Consider the following 22,821-nt stretch of genomic DNA (forward strand, 5'->3'; position numbering starts at 1 on the left):
ATTAGTCTAAACGCTGGTGGTCAGCAGACACATTAGATATCTACAATATCCTAGTGGGCGAACAGCAAAGCCCAAAACACAGAGAACGCAAGTAGTAGACAGATCGGGGTGAACTTTGAAGCTGATATAACCAAAGAAAGGAAGCTTGCACTAACTATTGCTGGGGAAAAGGGCCACAGGAAGGGGGGAATGAGACTCGGCAAGAGAGGCCAGCAGGTGAAACCCAGGGCTGACCCAATAAAAATTCAGTGGGAGTGATTATTCCCGAGAGAAATACTTCAAACAATTTATATATCTCACGCTACTAAACTAACGAGCGGGGAGGGGGAAGAGGTTGAGCTCGTAATGTGGAGAAACCGGAATACAAGGAATAGTTCTAAAGTGATTTTTTTTTTCTGGGTCCCCACTTCCTACCCTACATCCATTTCAATTATTGCATACTACTACGTACGTGTCTGTTCGGTTTTACAATAAATATTTCATATGACATCAGGCTGCAAATTGCCACGTCTCAGCCACAGTGCTACACAACAGGAAGGAGGCAGCGGAGCTGGCTGGAGCCATTGTAAGCAGCCGAACCGAAGCCCAGATCCCTCCCCCTCCCGCACACTCACATAAACCCCACCACCACATCTGCAAAGCCTCCACTTGATTTGAAGCTGGAGCCCGTACTAATAACAATCCTGAAAGACCTTCCCGTCTTTTTTTTTTTTTTTTAAATGACTAGCCCAGCCCTACCTCCTTACAGGAGTTCAGGGAGTTGGGGACCACTTTGAGACTGCAGCTCTCCTAGTCACTGCCTCGATATCTTTCCCCCGTTTCACAGCCCTGCGGAAGATCAAATCGAGAAGAAAGCGCTGGCTAGTCTTGGAAGAAATCTTTTTGGGTTTTTTTTCTTCCGCCTTCCACCGATGTTTTTCAACTGAAAACGAACTGTACGCCTAGTGCCGAGGGGAAGAGGCGAAGCTTGCAGGCAAATGGAGCTGTCCACGGTTCCTGGTGCTGAACTCTACGCAGAGTCTTTCTTCAACGCGTCACAGGGCTTCACCATGACCTCCCACTATAACACCAGCTTCAATGACACCGAACCCTATCCGGTGAAAAATGTCACCTCAATAGCTATTGCCATTGCTATCACAGCTTTGTATTCTGTGGTCTGTGTAGTGGGACTCCTTGGAAATATCCTGGTAATGTATGGGATTGTCAGGTAAGGAAAGAAAAAAAAAAAAAACACCCACCCAAGGGTGCTATCAGTTTTTCTCATTCCTTCTATGATCTAAATATGTTATCTTCCTGCTCCATCGCTACAAAGACGATTAGATCTGCAAGACCTGTGCAGAGAAGGGCAAAGTTGTATTACAATCTAGAATGTCTCAAAGTGAACGAGAAGCCAAATAATACCCAGATCTGAAACTCTTAATGCAAACAGTTCTAACCGAGTTTTTTTTTTTAATTATTATTATTTTTTTTCCCTTTTTCTGCAATGTGGCTATCATCAATGCATCGAGAAAGTCGTTTAAATAAAGACAACGCTGAACTGGCAGCGATCAGAGAGGGGTTGGGCGTGTTGGTTTAAGAGGATCAGCACGAATGACTATGCAAAAACGATGCAATCACAGCCTTGAAGTTACAAAGTAGTATTCTGTAGCTGTGCTTGGCTCGCCTTGGGTGGGTAAAACGTATTTACACAATATCATAACCGTATGTGAGTTTGGGTCAGTATGGGACAACAAAGAAAATGCAACACACATTTGTGTCTGTAATTCACTTCGATTTTAAGAACCTCGTGTCCCTGGTATTAAACATAAATAATGAATCACTGGTGATCTGTTTGCATTTCATTAACGTACGTAGAGACGGTAGAAACGTGGGGAAATTAGAATCATGTCTAATTTTATGAAAGATTTGTCAGCAATTTCATTGCCAAATTAGCTCGAAGACTTCTTCCACAAAGTGTCTGTGTGTCAAAAGTTTGTGGCAGCTGTACGAGAAACTCTTAAGGCACGAATTACAGCTACTTGATCCCACCTTACTTGAAGCCACGTTTTAATATTGCTTCCATGTCAGTTCATTTATTGGTTCAGTGCTCTTTATTTCTGGCACTCCATATTTACAGTGGCTCTTTCCTGTCTGAGAGGCGACCTGGGATTTTAGGCTGCTTCTTGGCCATGCAACAAAGGGGGGTCTCGTAAGTTTTGTGCACCAGATGCAGCAAGCAAAACAGCCTCTCCATTTCAATGGGGAGAACAGTGTTGCAAATATATAATAAAGGAACCCCGATGTCTCATAATGAATTCTGCAACCTGGAAACTGGATGTAGCATGTTAAAGCGTCACTTAGGCGTCCGTTCGCTGTGATTTCTTTATTCCAATTATTTGCTTCCTCCTATAGAACTTCAGCATACATTTTTTCTCTTTTTGTTAGGGATCTCTGACGCGTTCTCTTCTTTATTATGTCATTCCATCCCATCCAGGGTGGGAATTCCTTAACCACGGGAATAAAAAGCAAAAAAGAAGGGTAGAAATGTACATTCCCTCTTCCCCCCTAGATTCTTCCATCACCCCCCCCCCCCACCCCATACACACTACAAGAAAGTGATTTGTTGGGTGTGATTCTGCTAATGCTTTGCATCTGTATCATCTCTAGCATTCAATAAGGTACCACATGAACTTTACGCTGTGCCACTCTAGAAGCAAACCCAGTAAGGTGGATACCATGGCAACTTTTCAATGCAACCCCAGTTGCATGAGAACCTCTGAAGTGAATGCGGGATAAAGGAGCAAAGATGTTACTCAAGTCATCCCATGCCACAGCTGCACACCTGAGGACATAGATGTCTGTTCTCTGGGTACAGGTGGAGCATCTCCAATATTGAACAAATGCCTTCTCTGAAGACCAGAAAAGGGTCACCTGTATAATGATTTGGCATCTCCAATTGCTTGGAACACTTGGCTCCTAATAATGGAGAAGAAGTTAAAGTTGTCCAAAGTGTAACAGAGAGCCAGTGGGAGAGGTCCACCAGTATCAATAGTTCTCTAGACCGGTTCCTTCCATTCTTTGATTACAAAAAAAATTCAAGTGAATTTAACACTCAAGGAGGGTATCAGGGAAGTGGACTGAGGTGACCACCCATGACCTGTAGGATATCCTGTGACTAATAGCTGATGGTCCTCGGTCATTATTATCCTGAGTTGTATTTGAAGTTGTGACTAAACCGGAAGGACTCTGAATTTTGATGCAAAGTCGCTGAGACATGTAGACCCGTTTTGTTAAAAGGTTTCTTTGGCCTCTTTATTTATTTAAAAGGCTGTAGGAACTTCTTTCCCAGTCTCAAAGAGGCTGCCCTGAGGTGGGTGGGGGTGTACAGTACATCATAAAAGTACATGCACCAGGGAATATATACAAGACCCAAAAACAAACTTTAGCAGCTAAGACGTTACAACCAAAAGTACAATTTAAAAAGTTGAAAAATGCATACCTACAGTATGACAAAATGAGGTGTTGCCCCTTTCCTTCATTTGCAAACTCATGCATGTCTGTGTGTGGGGGGAGGGGGAGGATAGGATGTTGAGACAATGATAAAAGTGTGTCCTTCTAAAGGTTCAGGAGCTGTGGAGCTGCTCTGTGAGTGGTTTGTGACTCTGTCTTCCTATATTTTCTGCATGGTCAGGGTGTCTGTGGGGGGAGGGAAGGATTGTGGTGATGCAAGTTGTGGGGGTGTGGTGGGGGGTTGAAGGGTATTTGGTGTGTGTTGAGAAGTGTGTGAGTCTTGGGGTAGTGTATGTGGAGAGGTATGTGCATATGGGGGGAAATATTGGAGTTCCTGCTGGCACGGTCCTTACTTCTTCACTGCCTTTTATTACCAGCACAGGATGGGGTCCCTCACTGCTGACCTTCACCCTGATGCAGCCTTGTTTAATTCTTCTGCCAGAGGACCATAGAGCTCCCTAGCGGCAGATGCGGTAACCTTTCACCACTGCTGTGAACTTTCTCCTTCCATCTACTAGTGGAGGGTGGGGTCCCTGCTGGCATGTCCTTTCTTCTTCAATGTTGCCTGTCCTACTTCCACGGCGGGCTTCCCTTTCTTGAACTGCAGTGGAAGTTTGCAGGGGGAGGTTCAGAGTGTGTGAGGGGCAGGGCCGATGTCTGGTGCTAGACATGATGGGACCCAGGCAGATGCTAGGAAGGGGGCCCCCAAAGCTTGCTTACAGATTCTCCCTCTTTCAACTTCAGGCAGGTTTGGGGGCTCCCAGTGACATGGGGGCCCAGGGCAATTGCCCTGTTTGCCCACCTCTAATGCTAGTCCTGGTGAGAGGATGGTGTGGATTGCTGTGTCAGGATGTGAATGTGAGCGGTGTATGAGGGGTGTGTGGGGTGTTATGTGGGATGTGTGTGGAAGGACTGTGTTTGGGGGGGGGTGTGAATGGATGTGTGTGAAAATATAGGGCGTGAATAAGGGAGGGGGATTGTGTTGGGGAAGGGTGTTAAGGTGTGTGTAGAGAAGGGTGTATGGAGGTTGGGAAAGACTGTGTGTGGAAACGGTGCTGGAGCACACAGGGGGTGTGGTGTGAGGGAGGTTGGTGCATGTGGGGGCAGAGATATGTGGCTATATTTGGTGGTGGAATGAAGAGGAGGAGGGGTGTGGCTGCAGGGGGAGGTTGTGAATGTGGGCATGTGGTGGGGACTGTGTGGGAGGTGTATGGTTGGTGGTGTGGATGTGTGTGTGTGTGCGTGTGTGCGTGCGTGTGTGCGGAGTTTGTGAAGAGATATGTGTTGTGAGGTGTGGGGGGGATGGAAGAGGCGAGGGGCTGGGAGTATGAGACTGTATGGTTGCACCCTGCCCTTCATTCTGGTCCCTTCCCCATGTACTCAAATCCTCATCCCCCCCCCCCCCCCACACACATTCTCATTCTCATTCTCTCTCTCTCTCTCTCTCTCTCTCTCTCTCTCTCTCTCTCTCTCTCTCTCTCTCTCTCTCTCTCTCTCTCTTTGTCAGATCGGATATATTCCATAATAGTGTACATAGTTTTTTGAAACACCCACAACCTGCCCATGGCCACACCCCTTTTCAGCTGCACGTATTAGAATTTACACATACCATGTTATAGAATATGCCTAGAAAGTTGTGCGCGTAAATTCTAATTAAAGCCAATTAATACCGCTAATTGGTTAAGTACCAATTATCAGCATTGATTGACTTGTTTATCAATTAAGTTGTGTGTGCAATTTGACTATGTGGCCAAATTAATGCACACAACTTAAGGCGTCATATATAGAATTTGGTGGATAATAAATAACAAACAGACAATCATCATCAAAGCTCCATCTTCCGCAAACTAGTCGTTAACATCTCTGATCAAATTGCAAGTCAGTTCCGATATCATATTTCAACCGTTATAATTCAATCAGCTCCATAACACCGTTGAAACAATAAAGTTTTCAGTTACTTTTTGAATTGTCCTATGTTCTGAAATACTCTTCTATCAAATGGGAGGGAATTCCATAATTTAGGGCCAGTAATATAGAAAATCAAGGAGCCTTCAAGCCTCACTGTGTGAAAAGATGGTGCATTGAGTAACATTCTCTTGGAAGATCAAAGGGCTCTTGATGGTTGATATAATCTGAGGTTTGCACCAACAACCAGGACTAATGAGAGGGAGGGGCAGGGGAGGCAAGATTCCCTGGGCCCAGCCTCCAAGGAGGGGCCTAGCGCCGGCAAGGTTTCAAGGGAGTAGAAGCTTCTTCCTACCTGCCTTCTTCCAGGTCTGTCTTGCCTCTGCTCCTTTGTACCAGGACCCAGATGCAGGGCCGCCGAGAGGGGGGGGGAGGCAGGGGGAACAAAATTCCACGGGCCTGGACCTCCAACGGGGGCCTGGTGCCGGGGTCTCTCTCCTTCTCCTGTTCCCAGGCCGCTGGCGCTGCAGTCCCCAGTCTCACCTGCCTGCCCTCGGCTCCGTTGACAGCCCCCCTCCGTCCGCCACTGGGCCCCCTGCATTCAAATTGGCAGCACCTCACCTCCATGTGAAAGCGGCAGATCGCCTCCCTTCGGGCCTTTCCTCACTGTGTCCCACCTTCGTCTGATGTACCTTCCTGTTTCCGCGAGGGCGGGACACAGGGAGGGCCCAAAGGGAGGCGATCTGCCACTTTCACAAGGAGGTGAGGCACTACCGATTTGAATGCAGGGGGCCTGGTGGCGGACAGAGGGGGGCTGTTGACGGGGCTCGGGGTGGGGGGGGTGGAGACTGGGGACTGCGGCACCAGTGGCCTGAGAGCAGGAGAGGGAGGCGACAGATGATTGCGTTAACATAATAACCCAGGTCCCAGCACACGTGAGCAGGAGGTGACAGACAGAGGAAGAAGCAGATAAAGGAAGGCATGGGGGGGGGGGGAGGTGGCGCAGCAGTGGCACAACCACAGAGATAAGATTATTCATCACCTTAAACACTAACAATAACATCTTAAATTTAATGCATTGTTCAATCAGTAGCCAATGCAATCTTTTTAATATAGGCGTAATATGAACAAATTGAGAACATCCTGTTACCATTCTCGCTGTGACACTGTGCACCACTTACAGAGCTTTTAAATATGATTTAGGAATTCCAATCAATAAACATAAAGGAGGTCATTTTACAAGCATTTACATGTATAAATAGCTATTTCAAAAAAACTTCTATGTACATGTACAGACATTTTTAACAGAACATGGTTTGAGTGGGCCCAAAATTGTATGTGTAAATCCCATTGTGAAGTGGTAATACATATATCTTTAAAAAAAAACAATCGTGCATTGGGTTTTGCTCCGAGGCTTGCACAGGTGCTGCCTGCCTGCTTGGTTGAACCTGGAAGCCGGCACTTTTGCTTGTAACATCTTAGCTGCTAAGGTTTGTTTTTTAATCTTGTATATATTCCATGGCGCTTGTGTTTTTATGAAGTACTGTATACCCCACCCCACCCCCACCCAGGGCAGCCCCTTTGGGACTAGGAGTGGAGGAGTAGCCTAGTGGCTAGCGCAGTGGACCTTGATCCTGGGGAACTGGGTTCAAGTCTCACTGCAGCTCCTTGTGATTCTGAGTAAGTCACTCCGTTGCCCCAGGTACAAATAAGTACCTGTATATACTATGTAAACCACTTTGAATGTAGTTGCAAAATCCATAGAAAGATGGCATGTCAAGTCCCATTTCCCTTTCCCTATCTGAGATTCTACATGGAATGTTGCCATTATTGGAGATTCCGTTGCTACTATTTGAGATTCTTACATGGAATGTTGCCATTATTTGAGATTCTGTTGCTACTATTTGAGATTCTAATGTTGCTACTATTTGAGATTCTTACATGGAATGTTGCTAGTGGAGGAGTAACCCAGTGGTTAGTATAGCAGACTTTGATCCTGGCAAACTGGGTTCAATTCCCACTGCAGCTCCTCGTGACTCTAGGTAAGTCACTTAACCCTCCATTGCCCCAGGTACAAATAACTACTTGTATATACTATGTCAAACCACTTTGAATGTAGTTGCAAAAACCACAGAAATGCAGTACATCAAGTCCCATTCCAACAATGTTTTAAATAAAGAAGCCAAAGAAACCTTTTAGCAAAAGGGATCTAGATGACTCAGTGAGTTTGCATCAATATTCAGAGTTCTTCCTGTTAGTCACAACTTCAAATGCAACTCAGGATAATAGTGACCAAAGACCATCAGGTCACAGGATATCCTACAGGTAATGAATGGGTGGTCACCTCAGTCCACTTCCCTGATACCCCTCTGTGAGTGCTAAATTCACTTGAAATTAAAAAAAAAAAAAAAATGGAAGGAACCAGTCTACTGGTGAACTTTCCCACTGACTCTGTGTTGCACTTTGGACAACTCCATAAGGCATAGGAACCAAGTGTTCCGAGCAATTGGAGGTGCCAAATCCTACACGAATTACCCTTCTCTGGTCACAAAGAAGGAGTTTGTTCAATATTGGAGATGCTCAAGCATCCCCTGTACCCGGAGAACAGGCACCTATGTCCTACGTCAAGGCTGCTGAGAGGGGGGGCATGATTCTCCAGGTCCTGGCCTGCAAGATTATAACTGAAGTATTTCCTTTCGCAGTACAGAAAAAAAAGAATAGAAAGAGTAGCCCCCTCCCAGGACTACCTTACAATCCCTGGTGGTCAAGTGGTGTTGTCAGGGCAAGAGTGATGCCCCAGTCATGGAAGCCATTTTGAGAGCAGAGCCGAAATGGGCAGGAGTAACTACAGAGATGCCAAGGGTGAATTATCCCAAAGAGTGAGATTTATCGCTCCAAGGAGTGAGATTGAAGGCCAAAGAGTGAGGTTTGTCAGACAGTGCATCCAGGGTATAAATCTAGAATGATTTAAGGGTAGTAATGCTTTGCAAATGATATTGCCTTTTCTTTGAAGCCTCTGAAAGAATACAGACAAAGTGGGGAGCAGAAACAGAAGCCCGAGCAGCCTTCTACATGGAATGTTGCTAGAATCATAGTAGCAACATTCTATGTAGAATCTCCAATAGTATCTATTTTATTTTTGTTACATTTGTAACCTGCGCTTTCCCACTCATGGCAGGCTCAATGCGGCTTACAAGGGGCAATGGAGGGTTAAGTGACTTGCCCAGAGTCACAAGGAGCTGCCTGTGCCTGAAGTGGGAATCGAACTCAGTTCCTCAGGACCAAAGTCCACCACCCTAACCACTAGGCCACTCCTCCACTGTTGCTACTATTTGAGAGATTCTACATGGAATGTTGCTATTCCACTAGCAACATTCCATGTAGAAGTCGGCCCTTGCAGATCACCAATGTGGCCGCGCAGGTTTCTGCTTCTGTGAGTCTGACATCCTGCACATATGTGCAGGACGTCAGACTCACAGAAACAGAAGCCTGAGCAGCCTTCTACATGGAATGTTGCTAGTGGAATAGCAACATTCCATGTAGAATCTCCAATAGTAACTATTTTATTTTTGTTACATTTGTACCCCGCACTTTCCCACTCATGGCAGTCTCAATGCGGCTTACATGGGGCAATGGAGGGTTAAGTGACTTGCCCAGAGTCACAAGGAGCTGCCTGTGCTTGAAGTGGGAATCAAACTCAGTTCCTCAATTCCCCAGGACCAAAGTCCACCACCCTAACCACTAACTCCTCCACCCTAACTCCTCCACTCCAGTTATAAGAGACCATTTTATACAGTCCCAAGGCTTCATTGAACCACATATATAAAAGACTGACATGGCAGTTGTGCTATGAGTGAACTGACTGATGGCTGGTCCTAATAGAAAAGGCGGCTGAGGGGAGCTTTGATAGAGGTCTATGAAATAATGAGTGGAGTGGAATGGGTAGATGTGAAGCGTCTGTTCACGCTTTCCAAAAATACTAGGACTAGGGGGCATGCGATGAAGCTACAATGTAGTAAATTTAAAACGAATCAGAGAAAAGTTTTCTTCACTCAACGTGTAATTAAACTCGGGAATTCGTTGCCAGAGAATGTGGTAAAGGCGGTTAGCTTAGCGAAGTTTAAAAAAAAGGTTTGGACGGCTTCCTAAAGGAAACGTCCATAGACCGTTATTAAATGGACTTGGGGAAAATCCAGTGTTTCTAGGATAACCAGTATAAAATGTTTTGTATTTTTTTGGGATCTTGCCAGGTATTTGTGATCTGGATTGGCCGCTGTTGGTAATACTTATGTACTTATATAACATTGAAAATATCAAAAACAGTCAGTCTTATGTGCCAGACGTGGAGGGTCAGTTGCGATTTGGACGTCCTTGCAAAATGGCGAAATTCAGGGGCGGGAAAACCCGTATTTTCGAAACAAGATAGACGTCCATCTTTCGTTTCAAAAATACCATCAGAGACATCCAAATCCTTAAATTTGGACCTCCCTAGATTTGGACATCCCTAGACATGGACGTTTCTGATTTTCGTCAATTTTCGAAACCAAAGACGTCCATGTCAAAAACGCCCTAATGCAAGCCATTTGGGTGTGGGAGGAGCCAGCATTTGCAGTGCATTGGTCCCCCTGACATGCCAGGACACCAACCGGGCACCCTAGGGGGCACTGCAGTGGACTTCATATAATGCTCCCAGGAGCATTGCTCCCTTACCTTGTGTGCTGAGCCCCCCCAAAACCCACTACCCACAACTGTACACCACTACCATAGCCCTTACGGGTGAAGGGGGGCACCTAGATGTGGGTACAGTGGGTTTGTGGTGGGTTTTGGAGGGCTTGCTGTTTCCTCCACAAATGTAACAGGTGGAGGGGAGTATGGGCCTGGGTCCACCTGTCTGAAGTGCACTGCAGTATCCACTAAAACTGCTCCCGGGACCTGCATGCGCTGTCATGGACCTGAGTATGACAACTGAGGCTGGCATAGAGGCTGGCACGACATATTTTGAAAGATTGTTTTGAGGGTGGGAGGGGGTTAGTGACCACTGGGGAAGTAACGGGAGCCATCCCCGATTCTCTCCGGTGGTCATCTGGTCATTTAGGGCACCATTTTGTGCCATACTCGTAATAAAAACACGTCTGGGTGAAAACATCCAAGTGTTCATCAGGGACGTCCTTGTTTTTTCAATTATGGGTCAAAGACGTCCAAGTGTTAGGTACGCCCAAGTCCCACCTTCGCACGCCCAAGTCCCTGGGAGAAGGATGTCCATCTTTCGATTTATGTTGAACGATGGATGTCCTTCTCTTTCGAAAATGAGCCTGATAATCTTGCAAAACAAACAGTGAATCAACTATGGCAGAAAAGAGAAAAGCGAAAGCAAGCTTATGAGGCTTCAGCAACTGCATTAATGCACAGTTTGGATAAAAAGGGACAGTTTTTATCAGTCCCCAGAAGTCCCTTAGAATGAAGGTTCTACTGTAGTTCACAAAAACTTGTCTGTGGTTTGATTATTTTGTAATAGCATTATATTGATTCAAAAAATTGAATTCTTCCATTTTTTTGGTAGTTTTGCTGAACATTTGAAGTGTGTCTGCAAAGTTCTCCACCAAGCACAAATCACATCGTAATTTCCATCACAGCTGAGACACGGTGGAAAAAAGATCTAAACACTGGAATTTATCTTAACCCCCATCTGATGAGGTGCAGGCTGGCTGCTAATTGCAATTATATCAGACTAATTAGGACCATATCATCCTTATTGTAATAACACATTCATTCTGCAAATTGGCCATTCTGCATTCATGCAATGAGGCATGACATCTCTGCATTTTAGGGTGTCACTAAGATTCATTTTCTGCAATTATATCAAAAGGCCTCTGAAAAGTTGGCACCAGGCGAAGGACCGAATCGTCACCAACTGTATCAAGCTTCAGAATTACCAGCTAGCTAGGCACAATGTCAAAGACACAAGAAGAAAAGATGGGAAAGCTGTATTGGATATTTACAGCCCCTTCCCTTGTCCACCTCCCCTTTTCAGTTGCATGCTAATGGATTTAGGGGCCAGTGTTATAGAATAGCACATAGGCAGACTGCTTATGCAAATCCAAATTAGTGCCAATTAACTTCAATAATTGTTAAGCAGTGGCGTAGACAGAGATTTATAACAGGGGTGCATCTCCCATGCCCCCGTCTCCCTTGCTCTTGGTCCCCATACCTCCATGTCCCCCCCAGTACCTTAAAAAAGGGGCGTAGCCAGACCTCGGCGGGTAGGGGGGCACTGTTTAGCCGCCTCCCCCCACCGCTGACCTCCCCCCCGCTGCCGCAACTGCAACTCCCTCCCCGCCGCCGCAACCGCAAGCCCCCCCGCCGCCACCGCCGCCCACCCGACCCCTGCCCCGCTGCCTCATCAGGTACCTTGTTTGCTGGTGGGGGTCCCCAATCCCTGCCAGCCGAAGAGTCTTCTTCAGTGCTGGTCGACTCCAGCGCCTTCGTTGTGTGATCATCTGTTTCTGATGCCTTACGTCCTGCACGGGGCTACATGTACGGTGCAGGACGTAAGGCATCAGAAACAGATGATCACACAACAAGGGCACCGGAGTTGACCGGCGCTGAAGAAGACTCTTCAGCTGGCGGGGTTTGGGGACCCCCGCCAGCAAACAAGGTACCTGATGCGGCAGTGGGGTGGTGGGTGGGCGGGTCAAATGTAGAGGAGGCCAGGGCGTAATCTGTGGTGGCCTATGCCCCCATGGCCCCATGGAACTACGCCTCTGCCTTAAAATCACCTCCACTCCAGTCTTCACCCAGGCAGCATAGGCTGTTGGGGGTCTGCACCAGAACTTTCTCTCTGAACCATCCTGCTCTTCATAAAACAGGAAGTTACATCAGAAGGGGCAGGATGTTTCAGAGGGAAAGTCCCAGTGCAGTCCTCAGGCAGCCTATGAATGTTGCTGCCACTGCCCAGGAGAAGACTGCAGCAGAGATGATTTTAAGGCATGGGGCGGGGGCTGGATCTGACAGGGGGTCCATACACAACACACGCACCTTGAATAAATACACCACTGTTGTTAAGGCCAATTAATTGATAATTAGTGTCTCATTAATCAATTTACTTGCACACTCCTCTTGGATCCGTGATGAAATTTCAGTGTCATATTTAGAATCCGAGGGGATAGTGGTGCTGACCATTTATCAGTGATCTAAACACTATTGTCAGCATTTTAAAAATGCTGACCATGGGGTTTAAATATTGACCCACATATATTTACATAATGTCAATATGTAGGCATGTCCAGTGAATATATACTGATTGCTTAGCATAGATAAAACAAGTAGACAGCTAGATGGGAGGAAGATTTTGATGTTATATAGATTCTTGGACAGAGAGCAGATACAGCAGTTATGAACTGTATATTTTTATAAAGATTTTTCCCATATAAACCCTGTTTTATATGTGGAAAAGGGCTCAGAGACGCGTCCAGGCTTGCTTTGAAGAAAGCACTTTTCCATTAATAGTTCAAATGTCGTTAATGTCACATTACTGCAATATCATTTATGTGGGCTACAGTAGAGCCATTCATTGCCGTCTTCAGACACTACAAATTACAGCTGCCTGGCTGAAATGTAGAACCTCTAAATATGAGAGTGCAAGACCATTGTTTTGCAAGCTAAACTGTGTTGCTTTATTTTTCCTAATTTTACATGGTTGCGCCCCTCCATATATGCTATCCCTGGTAAGAATTACGTACACACATCAAGACATTTCTTGTCAAGTCAATTTCCTTCCTCTGTTGGGATACGTTACAAGACTACATTTTCATTAGGGTTTGTGTACCCGGCTGCAAAATGGTGGAATGTACTTTCAGATTATATTTGTTGCAAATGTAATTATAAATTATTTTCATAAATTATTATACGTAATAAACAGAAATAAAACAAAGACAAGAAAATAAGATGATACCATTTTTATCGGACTAACAATACATTTTTTGATGAGCTTTCGAAGGTAACTCTTCTTCTTCAGATCAGAAATTCAGAAATGAGCAAATGATATCAGAATATTTATTTATTTATAGCATTTATATCCCACAATTTCCCACCCACAGGCAGGCTCAACTTGGCTTACAACAGTCTGTAAAAACATACATCAAGTCAGCAAACAAACAATCAATTTCTTAGAAGTGTAAGAGCGAAAGGGTAAAAGCAAAGAAGGGAAAACGAGAAAGAGTAGTGGTGATCAATATGACGCCTTGACGGAGACTGTTCAGAAGTAAGAGATGCTAAGCGGGAGTTGAGCGTAAGCTTTTCCAAATAAAAAGGTCTTGAGGCGTTTTTTGAAGGTCGGGTGATCAGGAGTAAGTTTCACCAATTTAGGTAGACCATTCCACAAATGAGCGCTAATATAGGAGAAGGTGGATGCGTAGGTGGTCTTGTACTTGAGGCCACTATATACTGGGTAATGGAGATTTAGGTACAAACGAGCTGATCTGTGAGAGTTCCTGGGTGGCAAGTTCCTAGGTGACTATATCTGTGAAACATAAAAAAGCTTTCCAATGGCAGACTCATGGGGAAGGTAAAGGTGGGTGGGGGGTAATAAACAGGAAGTGATGGATTGGTGATCAGAGGGTAACAAAGCAGTATAATGGTTTATAATGTGATAGGAAACTGGGGATCCTTTTACTAAGATGTGTAATTGCATACATGCATCCTAGGAATGTCAATTTTGAACTACCGCCCGGCTACTGTGTGGCCTGGGCGGTAATTTCATTTTCTACGCACGCCCACTATGCGCCTAAGAAAATTTCTGGCCTGCGGTGCTAACCGGACGGTAATCAGCAGTGTATGTGTGCTGACGATTACCGCCCAGTTAACGTGTGAGACTTTACCGCTAGATCGATGGGTGGCGGTAAGGTCTCAGGCCCAAAATGGATGCGCCCCAATTTTTAATTTGCCGCATGTCCATTTTCGGCTACATAAAAGACCTTTTTTGCAGCTGCACTGAAAAATGGACCTGCACGCGTCCAATGCACGCATCTACACCAGCGCAGGCCACTTTTCGCCGCACCTTAGTAAAAGGACCCCCTAGATCTTTCTTAAGTCCTGTCTGGTAGGTGCCAAAATATTTCATCATTTTAACTTCAAAGGTTTTACATTCCTGGATGGTTTTGAAATTCCCTTTTTTGTATTCTCACCATAAAGTCATTAGTTCAGTGCTCTGGTTAACACTATAGCTTCCGTTCTGGTGTCTGTGTAGATTCATTCTCATCTTAAGCATTTAGCCTGTCTATCCAACACAGCGTGCTTTTTTCCCTTTTTTTGCATTGAATAATATACAGGGGCGTAGCCAGACACACAATTTCGGGTGGGCCTCAGCCCAAGATGGGTGGGCAGAAGAACTCCACCGTGTCCCACAAATGATTTGGTCTCTCCCTCTCTCGCCTGCATGCCATATGGTCTCTCAAACATCCCCCCTCCCCCGTATACCTTTTAAATAGCAGATTTTCACTTTCAGTGAGCAGCAACAAATACACACTGCTCATGTTGGCCCCACAGCCTTCCCTCCGATACAACTTCCTGTTTCCGCATAGGCGGGAATACATCAGAGGGAAGGCTGTGGGGCCGGTGCGAGCAGTATGTAACAGTCGCTGCAGGCAAAGATCTGCTATTTACAACGTATGCAGGAGGAAGGAACAGTTGTTGGGAGTTTTCGGCTGATGGGGCTTGGGGATCTCTGCCAGCCACATCATCGGTGTGCTGCTACTGGGTGGGCCTGGGCCCACCCTGGCCCACCCTTGGCTACGCCACTGATACGCTACATCTTCTTCAAATTGTTAAAAACTTGGTTGTTTTTAAGATTTGAAAAATGTTGATTGTGTAAGTCCGATCTCCTTATATTTTATGTAAGTTCCGAAGTTTGTTTGTTTATTTATTTATTTATAGCATTTATGCCCGGTGTCCTCTCTTCTATTTATTTATTATTTATTTATTTGTTACACTTGTACCCCGCACTTTCCCACTCATAGCAGGCTCAATGCGGCTTACATAGTAATAGGAACGCAAAGCATAGTGCAGAGAAAACAGGCTAAGCTTAGCAGAGGAATGGGGAAGTGTAGATTGGTAATATAATAAGGGAGAGGGATTAGGGGAGGTAGGGAGAGGTGCTAGTTTTAGGCTAGATTGAGATAATCAAGGGATAGGGTCAGGGTGAGCATAGGGAAAAATTGGAGGAGGCGTGGTCCGAGTCAATGCCGTTGTCGCAGGATCAGGTGATGAATAGGTGGAGTCGTAGGGTTAGGTTGTGGCGTTTGGATAAGCTTTCTTGAATAGATGGGTTTTCAGCGATTTTCTGAAGGATAGGTGGTTTTTAGTAGAGCAAATGGGTCTGGGTAGGGCGTTCCAGAGTTGACTGCCTTTGAAGGAGAAGTTGGAATCATACGAGGATTTATACTTGAGCCCTTTGCAGCTAGGGTAGTGCAGGTTGAGGTGATTCTATTCTCTTGTTAGCCGCGCTGAACTATTTTATGGTATCCGCAGCCTATAAGCCTCATCTGTATTGTAATGTGCATAAAAAGGATGCAACGTCACAAGACAGCACATACTTTTACAGGGACTGCATAGGCGTTCTTAGGGAGATACTTTGGGAAGAGCTGGAGCAGGGATGTAATGTACACCCACAAGGATTAAATGAAAAGGAATGACGTCACCTCCATAATTCATCAGCAGATGGCAGCACTGACTATAGGCTCAAGCACTTAAGCCAGCTCTATGGCTGGTGTGTTTACACCTAACCACATACGTCTGTGTATACCCAGGTACACTAGTATTCTACAAAAGAAAATGAGGTCCCAGGTAAGAAACATAGAACAAGATGGCAGATAAGGGCCTCTCATCCCAACATAGCGTGGACATCCCCACAAATATCAACACCCCAGATCACACCCTTCCTATCTCAGACAGCTTGAAAATCCTTGGCGTTATAATGGACCGTAACTTAACACTAGAGAGCCAAGTGGCATCCACAACAAAGAAAATGTTCCACTCAATGTGGAAACTCAAACGCGTGAAGCAATTCTTCCCGAGGGAAACATTTAACAACCTGATACAATCAATGGTACTAAAGCCACTTAGATTACTGCAATGGAATTTATGCGGGAAGTAAAGAACAAACCTTAAAGAAACTTCAGACCGCTCAAAACACGGCAGCTAGGCTTATATTTGGTAAAACGTGATTTGAAAGCGCAAAACCCCTCCGTGAAAAAACTACCTGGCTCCCAATCAAAGAACGCATCGCCTTCAAAATCTTCACCCTGGTTCACAAAATCATCTACGGAGAAGCCCCGAGTTACATGACAGACTTGATCGACTTACCAATTGGAAATACATCTGAATCAACACGATCTTATCTAAATCTGCACTACCCAAGCTGCAAAGGACTTAAATACAGAAGGGGGAAAGGGAAATGGGACTTGATATACCGCCTTTCTGAGGTTTTTCCAACTACATTCAAAGCGGTTTGCATATATTCAGGTACTTATTTTGTACCAGGGGCAATGGAGGGTTAAGTGACTTGCCCAGAGTCACAATGAGCTGCAGTGGGAATCGGCAAAAATTTTAAAAAGGCATTTTTTACAGGTGCGCTGAATACTGATTCTGCGCGCACCCAAAATACACGTCTACACTGCCGCATGCCTTTTTTTTGCACACCTTAGAAAAAGGACCCCCTTAAATGCCAATTAACCCGTGGGTTAATGCATTGGTAAATCTAGCCCTGAACTCCTCTGCAGATCTCTGATTCTGTGAGGCTTTCTTTTGAAATGAATAGCCGAGAGTCCCAATATTTTTTTCTCCTTAAGAATTGCTTCTCAGTCTGGGGTCACTGTAACCTGAGAGTCTCTAATTAAGAAGAATGTTAGGAGCATATTTGATAGTGAGCATATGTAGACCTGATCTCCGATGAGCTGAAGTCCTTGACACTAGCCAGCTGAAGTCTTTCCCGTGTCAGCAAAGCAAAGCTGGGTGTCAAGCCTTCAGTTTCTCGGTGGAAGCACTTTTGAACAACTTACATAAAACAGGCAATGCAGACAGGCAAAGCCTGAGATGTGGCTTGTCTGCTGTCACCGTGTGAGCACTTAAACGACATTTAAATTTCTCTGAGATGAAGAGAGAGGCCTGCTCTGTTTCCTTAGCTCAGTCATTCATTTGACTTGTTGTTGATATCAAAGGGGCTAAGGTAGAGACAACCGTTGTCCAAATATAACAAAGGAAAAAAAACAAAAATGAATGTTCCCTTCACAGCATTTCCTACTTTAAGCAGGGAATTTTATGAAGTCGTTCTCAGGCGCGTGTGTCCACATATGTGTGAAAATCAGGGCCGGTGTTAGGAGGTGGCAAACAGGGCAAATGCTCTGGGCCCCATGTTACATAAGTACATAAGTAATGCCACACTGGGAAAAGACCAAGGGTCCATCGAGCCCAGCATCCTGTCCCCGACAGCGGCCAATCCAGGCCAAGGACACCTGGCAAGCTACCCAAACGTACAAACATTCTATACAATCAAGCCATTGTGACATCACTAATGAGGTTGGCTCTTATTGGTGGAATGAGCCACTATGACATCACAATAGGTTAAATCACTGCTCTATGTAATAAAAGTGAACCAAGTAGAGGACATAAGTACATAAGTAATGCCATACTGGGAAAAGACCAAAGGTCCATCGAGCCCAACATCCTGTCCCCGACAGCGGCCAATCCAGGCCAAGGGCACCTGGCAAGCTACCCAAACGTACAAACATTTTATACAATTTATTCCCGAAACTGTGGATTTTTCCCAAGTCCATTTAGTAGTGGTCTATGGACTTGTCCTTTAGGAAAACATCTAACCCCTTTTTAAACTCTGCTAAGCTAACCACCTTCACTACGTTCTCCGGCAACGAATTCCAGAGTTTAATTATGCGTTGGGTGAAGACAAATTTTCTCCTATTTGTTTTAAATTTACTACACTGTAGTTTCATCGCATGCCCCCTAGTCCTAGTATTTTCGGAAAGCGTGAACAGACGCTTCACATTCACCTGTTCCACGCCACTCATTATTTTATATACCTCTATCATGTCTCCCCTCGGCCGTCTCTTCTCCAAGCTGAAAAGCCCCAGCCTCCTTAGTCTTTCTTCATAGGGAAGTCATCCCATCCCCGCTATCATTTTAGTCGCCCTTCGCTGCACCTCTTCCAATTCTACTATATCTTTCTTGAGATGCGGCGACCAGAATTGAACACAGTACTCAAGGTGCGGTCGCACCATGGAGCGATAAAACAGCATTATAACATCCTCACACCTGTTTTCTATACCTTTCCTAATAATACCCAACATTCTATTCGCTTTCCTAGCCGCAGCAGCACACTGAGCAGAAGGGGGGGGGGGCCTCAAGCCTGTCTCAAGCTGAAGCATAATCTGGAGGTGGGTTTTGGAGCCCGTCACCCAGTTTCTGCCTTGGGCCCTGAATGTCTAACATCAGGCTTAGTGGAAATGGCATATTATAATACATCAGATAAGAAAAATAAGAGGGCCACCCACGGGTGCTGGAAATCAATAATACCAATAACACAGAGCAGTATCAGCGGAGGTAGTAGCTGTTTTTAAATTCTTTAATCAATTAAAAACAATCTTAATAAAAGTGGAAAATGTGTCCAAAACACATTATATAGTAGTCCACATTCCCAATATGTTTCAGTACCTTCAATCTGTCCAAAATTCCGCCGCACGTCTTATCTACTGCGTGAACCGAAACTCTCATATCACCCCTCTCCTCAAGTCGCTTCACTGGCTCCCGATCCGCTACCGTATACAGTTCAAGCTTCTCCTATTGACCTTCAAGTGCACTCAATCTGCAGCCCCCCATTAGCTCTCTACCCTCCTCTCCCCCGTATGTTCCCACCCGTAACCTCCGCTCTCAGGACAAATCACTCCTTTCTGTACCCTTCTCCACCACCAGACTCCGCCCCTTCTGCCTCGCATCACCTTATGCCTGGAACAGACTTCCTGAGCCCATACGCCATGCGCCCTCGCTGCCCATTTTCAAGTCCTTACTCAAGGCCCATCTTTTCTCCCTTGCTTTTGGTGCCTAACCACCTTCCCATTCCTGATACCTACACTGACTACATAGTTTTTACCTTTAGATTGTAAGCTCTCTTGAGCAGGGACTGTCCTTCCCCATGTTTAAACTTGTACAGCGCTGCGTAACCCTGGCAGCGCTATAGAAATGCTAAGTAGTAGTAGTAGTAATAGTACCTCGTGCCTGCTTCAGGGACAAATTTATTTATTTTATTTATTTATTGCATTTGTATCCCACATTTTCCCACCTCTTTGCAGGCTCAATGTGGCTTACATTACATCATGGATAGTGGAAATATATAAGATAATAGACATTTAGTATTGCATAAGGATCTTGGGTAACATGATAATAATAAAGCATGATATTAGTATAACAAGCAAATATCGTAAGGCAATTCTGGATATATGTGTAAGAGTTCACATTTGTTGATCTTTGTGGTATGCCTTGTTAAAGAGATGGGTCTTCAGTAGTTTGCGGAAGTTAGTTAGTTCATATTTACGTGAATACAGACAGACAATCTGCCTAGGCAGTCGCCTAGAATGCTTATAAGGTTGCAGGTCCCCAGAGGTAGGGGGGTGGGTGGTAAATCAGCTATAAATATGTTGAAGCAGGCATGGAGGGGCATAATCAAATGGAAACGTCTATCTCCATGGGCGTTTAACTCCGAGAACGGGTCCGTGAAGGGGCGGACCGAACCGTATTTTCGAAAAACATGGACGTTTATCTTTTTTTGAGCTGGGCATTTTTGTTTTTCAGCGATAATGGAAACCGAAAGGGCCCAGCTCAAAAACGAATAACTCCAAGACATTTATTCGTGGGAGGGGCCAGGATTCGTAGTGCACTGGTCCCCCTCACATGCCAGGACACCAACCGGGCACCCTAGGGGGGCACTTTTACAAAAAAAACAAACAAAAGGTAAAACAGCTCCCAGGTGCATAGCACCCTTCCCTTGGGTGTTGAGCCCCCCAAATCCCCCTCAAAACCCACTGCCCACAAGTCTACACCATTACTATAGCCCTAAGGGGTGAAGGGGGGCACCTACATGTGGGTACAGTGGGTTTGGGGGGCGGTTTGGAGGGCTCCCATTTACCAGCACAAGTGTAACAGGTGGGGGGGATGGGCCTGGGTCCACCTGCCTGAAGTCCACTGCACCCCCTAATAACTGCTCCAGTGACCTGCATACTGCTGCCAGAAAAAGTGGGTATGACATTTGAGGGTGAACATAAAAAGTTGTGAAACGGCATATTTTGTGATGGGAGGGGGTTTGTGACCACTGGGGGAGTCAGGGGAGGTCATCCCCGATTCCCTCCAGTGGTCATCTGGTCATTTAGGGCCCTTTTTGGGGCCTTATTCTTGGAAAAACAGGATCCAGGAAAAGTGCCCTAAATTCTCGCTAAAAACGCATATTTTTTTTTCCATTATCGGCGAAAGGCGCCCATCTCTGATCGGCCGATAACCACGCCCCAGTTCCGCCTTCACCACGCCTTCGACACGCCCCCATCAACTTTGTCCGCATCCGCGACAGAGTGCAGTTGAAAACGTCCAAATTCGGCTTCCGATTATACCACTTTATTCGTTTTTGTGAGATAAACGTCTATCTCCCGATTTGGGTCACAATATAGGCGTTTTTCTATTTCGATTATAAGCAGGCACGTAACATAGTAGATGACGGCAGAAAAAGACCTGCTATTTTTATTCTATTTGTTACATTTGTATTCCATATTTTCCCACCTATTTGCAGGCTCAATGTGGCTTACATAGTACCGTAATGGCGATCGCCAGTTCCGGTATGAACAAATACCTGTTGTGGTAGAATAAGGTTCACGTATGGAAGAAATTTAGGGGAACTTAGGGAGGAAGAGGGAAGTAGGGGTGTGTCCAGATTACGATCTTTGGTTTTGTTGCGTTGCAGGTACTCAGGCTTTTATGTTGGGTCGGTGGGATATGCCTTTCTGAACAGGTTTGTTTTTAGTTCTTTCCGGAAGTTTAGGTGGCCGTATGTTGTCTTTACTGTCTTTGGCGGTGCGTTCCATAGTTGTGCACTTAAATATGGAAAGCTGGATGCGTACGTTGATTTGTATTTGAGTCCTTTGCTGCTTGGGGAGTGAAGATTTAAGTATGTTCGTGCTGATCTTGTTGTGTTTCTGGTTGGCAGGTCTATGAGGTCTGTCATGTATCCCGGGGCTTCACCGTAGATAATAAGAGGATGGGTGTGCATTTTACCATGGTATAACAGAGAGAGGGAGCGAAGCACAAAAAAGCCAAGAAACAAAACAAAAAGCACCAAGGGCCTTCAGAAAAAGGGGAATAAAGTCTTTAATTGTAAATGTTGATGATGCAATAGTCAAATGGACCCGACACCAGGGGCGTAGCCAGCCTTCCGTGGGGGAGGGGTCCAGAGCCCGGGGGGAGGGGGCACATTTTAGCCCTCCCCCCGGCGCCGCCCCCCCACCGCCGACATTGCCGCCCCCCCCCCCCTCCCGCCGCGAACCCGCTGCCGCTGCAGCCTACCTTTACTTTTGCTGGCGGGGGACCCCACTCCCCGCCAGCCGACGTCTTCTTCTCAGTCGCTTCCTGCTCTTCAATTTGTTTGCTGACGTCCTGCACGTCAGACTCAGAGAACAGAACACTGCTGGGGGGGTGCCGCGCGCCGGTCAGCGTCGTTGGTTTCCATGCTCCCTCTGCCCCGGAACAGGAAACCTGTTCCCGGGCAGAGGGAGCACGGAAACCAACGACGCTGACCGGCGCGCAGCACCCCCCCCCCCCCAGCGGTGTGCATCCGGGGGGGGTTCTTGCACCGGGGTGGGGGGTGTCCCTTCGCCGGGGAGGGCGCGCTGCACGGGGGGGGGCACTGCATCCGGGGGGGCCGGGCGCATCGGCGATCCGCCCCGGGTGTCAGCGCCCCTCGGAATGCCACTGCATGACACTGCAGTACATTGCTTCTCAACGTTGTATTGTTTTCACAATACTACCGCATGTGGTCAACTATTTCTCACGACCCCTGACGCAGACACTTGGCGCCGAAACACGGACCGTGTCGGGTCCATTTAAGTATTGCATCATCAACGTTTACAATTAAAGACTTTATTCCCCTTTTTCTGAAGGGGAAAATGCTTTCTTTCTCGCATTTTACCATACCGTTGTCAGTATTCAATAATGGAATCTTCAATGCTGTTATAGAATTGTCAGAAACCGCTCTGCATTTTAGTGCCTGCATTTGAAGTTAATCTATTTTCTACCATAGTGGGTATTTTCTAGGGTGCTGTGCTGTAGAACAGGCCTCCCTACTGCCTGGCCTCAGGGTACATAAATGGAATTGCTTCCTGAGAG

At 45.9% G+C, this 22,821-nt stretch overlaps 1 protein-coding gene across 1 annotated transcript in view; it reads left to right on the top strand.

The window, feature by feature from the left end:
• Positions 1-977: 977 nt before the first annotated feature.
• Positions 978-22,821, top strand: part of OPRD1 (opioid receptor delta 1) — a 51,512-nt gene continuing 29,668 nt past the window's right edge. Inside the window, exon 1 of the mRNA XM_030219066.1 lies at positions 978-1,207. Within this exon, the coding sequence (XP_030074926.1) occupies positions 978-1,207 (230 nt within the window). The remainder of the gene's footprint in view (positions 1,208-22,821) is intronic.

This window comes from Microcaecilia unicolor, chromosome 11 (assembly GCF_901765095.1).
Source record: "Microcaecilia unicolor chromosome 11, aMicUni1.1, whole genome shotgun sequence".
Taxonomy (NCBI): Eukaryota; Metazoa; Chordata; class Amphibia; order Gymnophiona; family Siphonopidae; genus Microcaecilia; species Microcaecilia unicolor.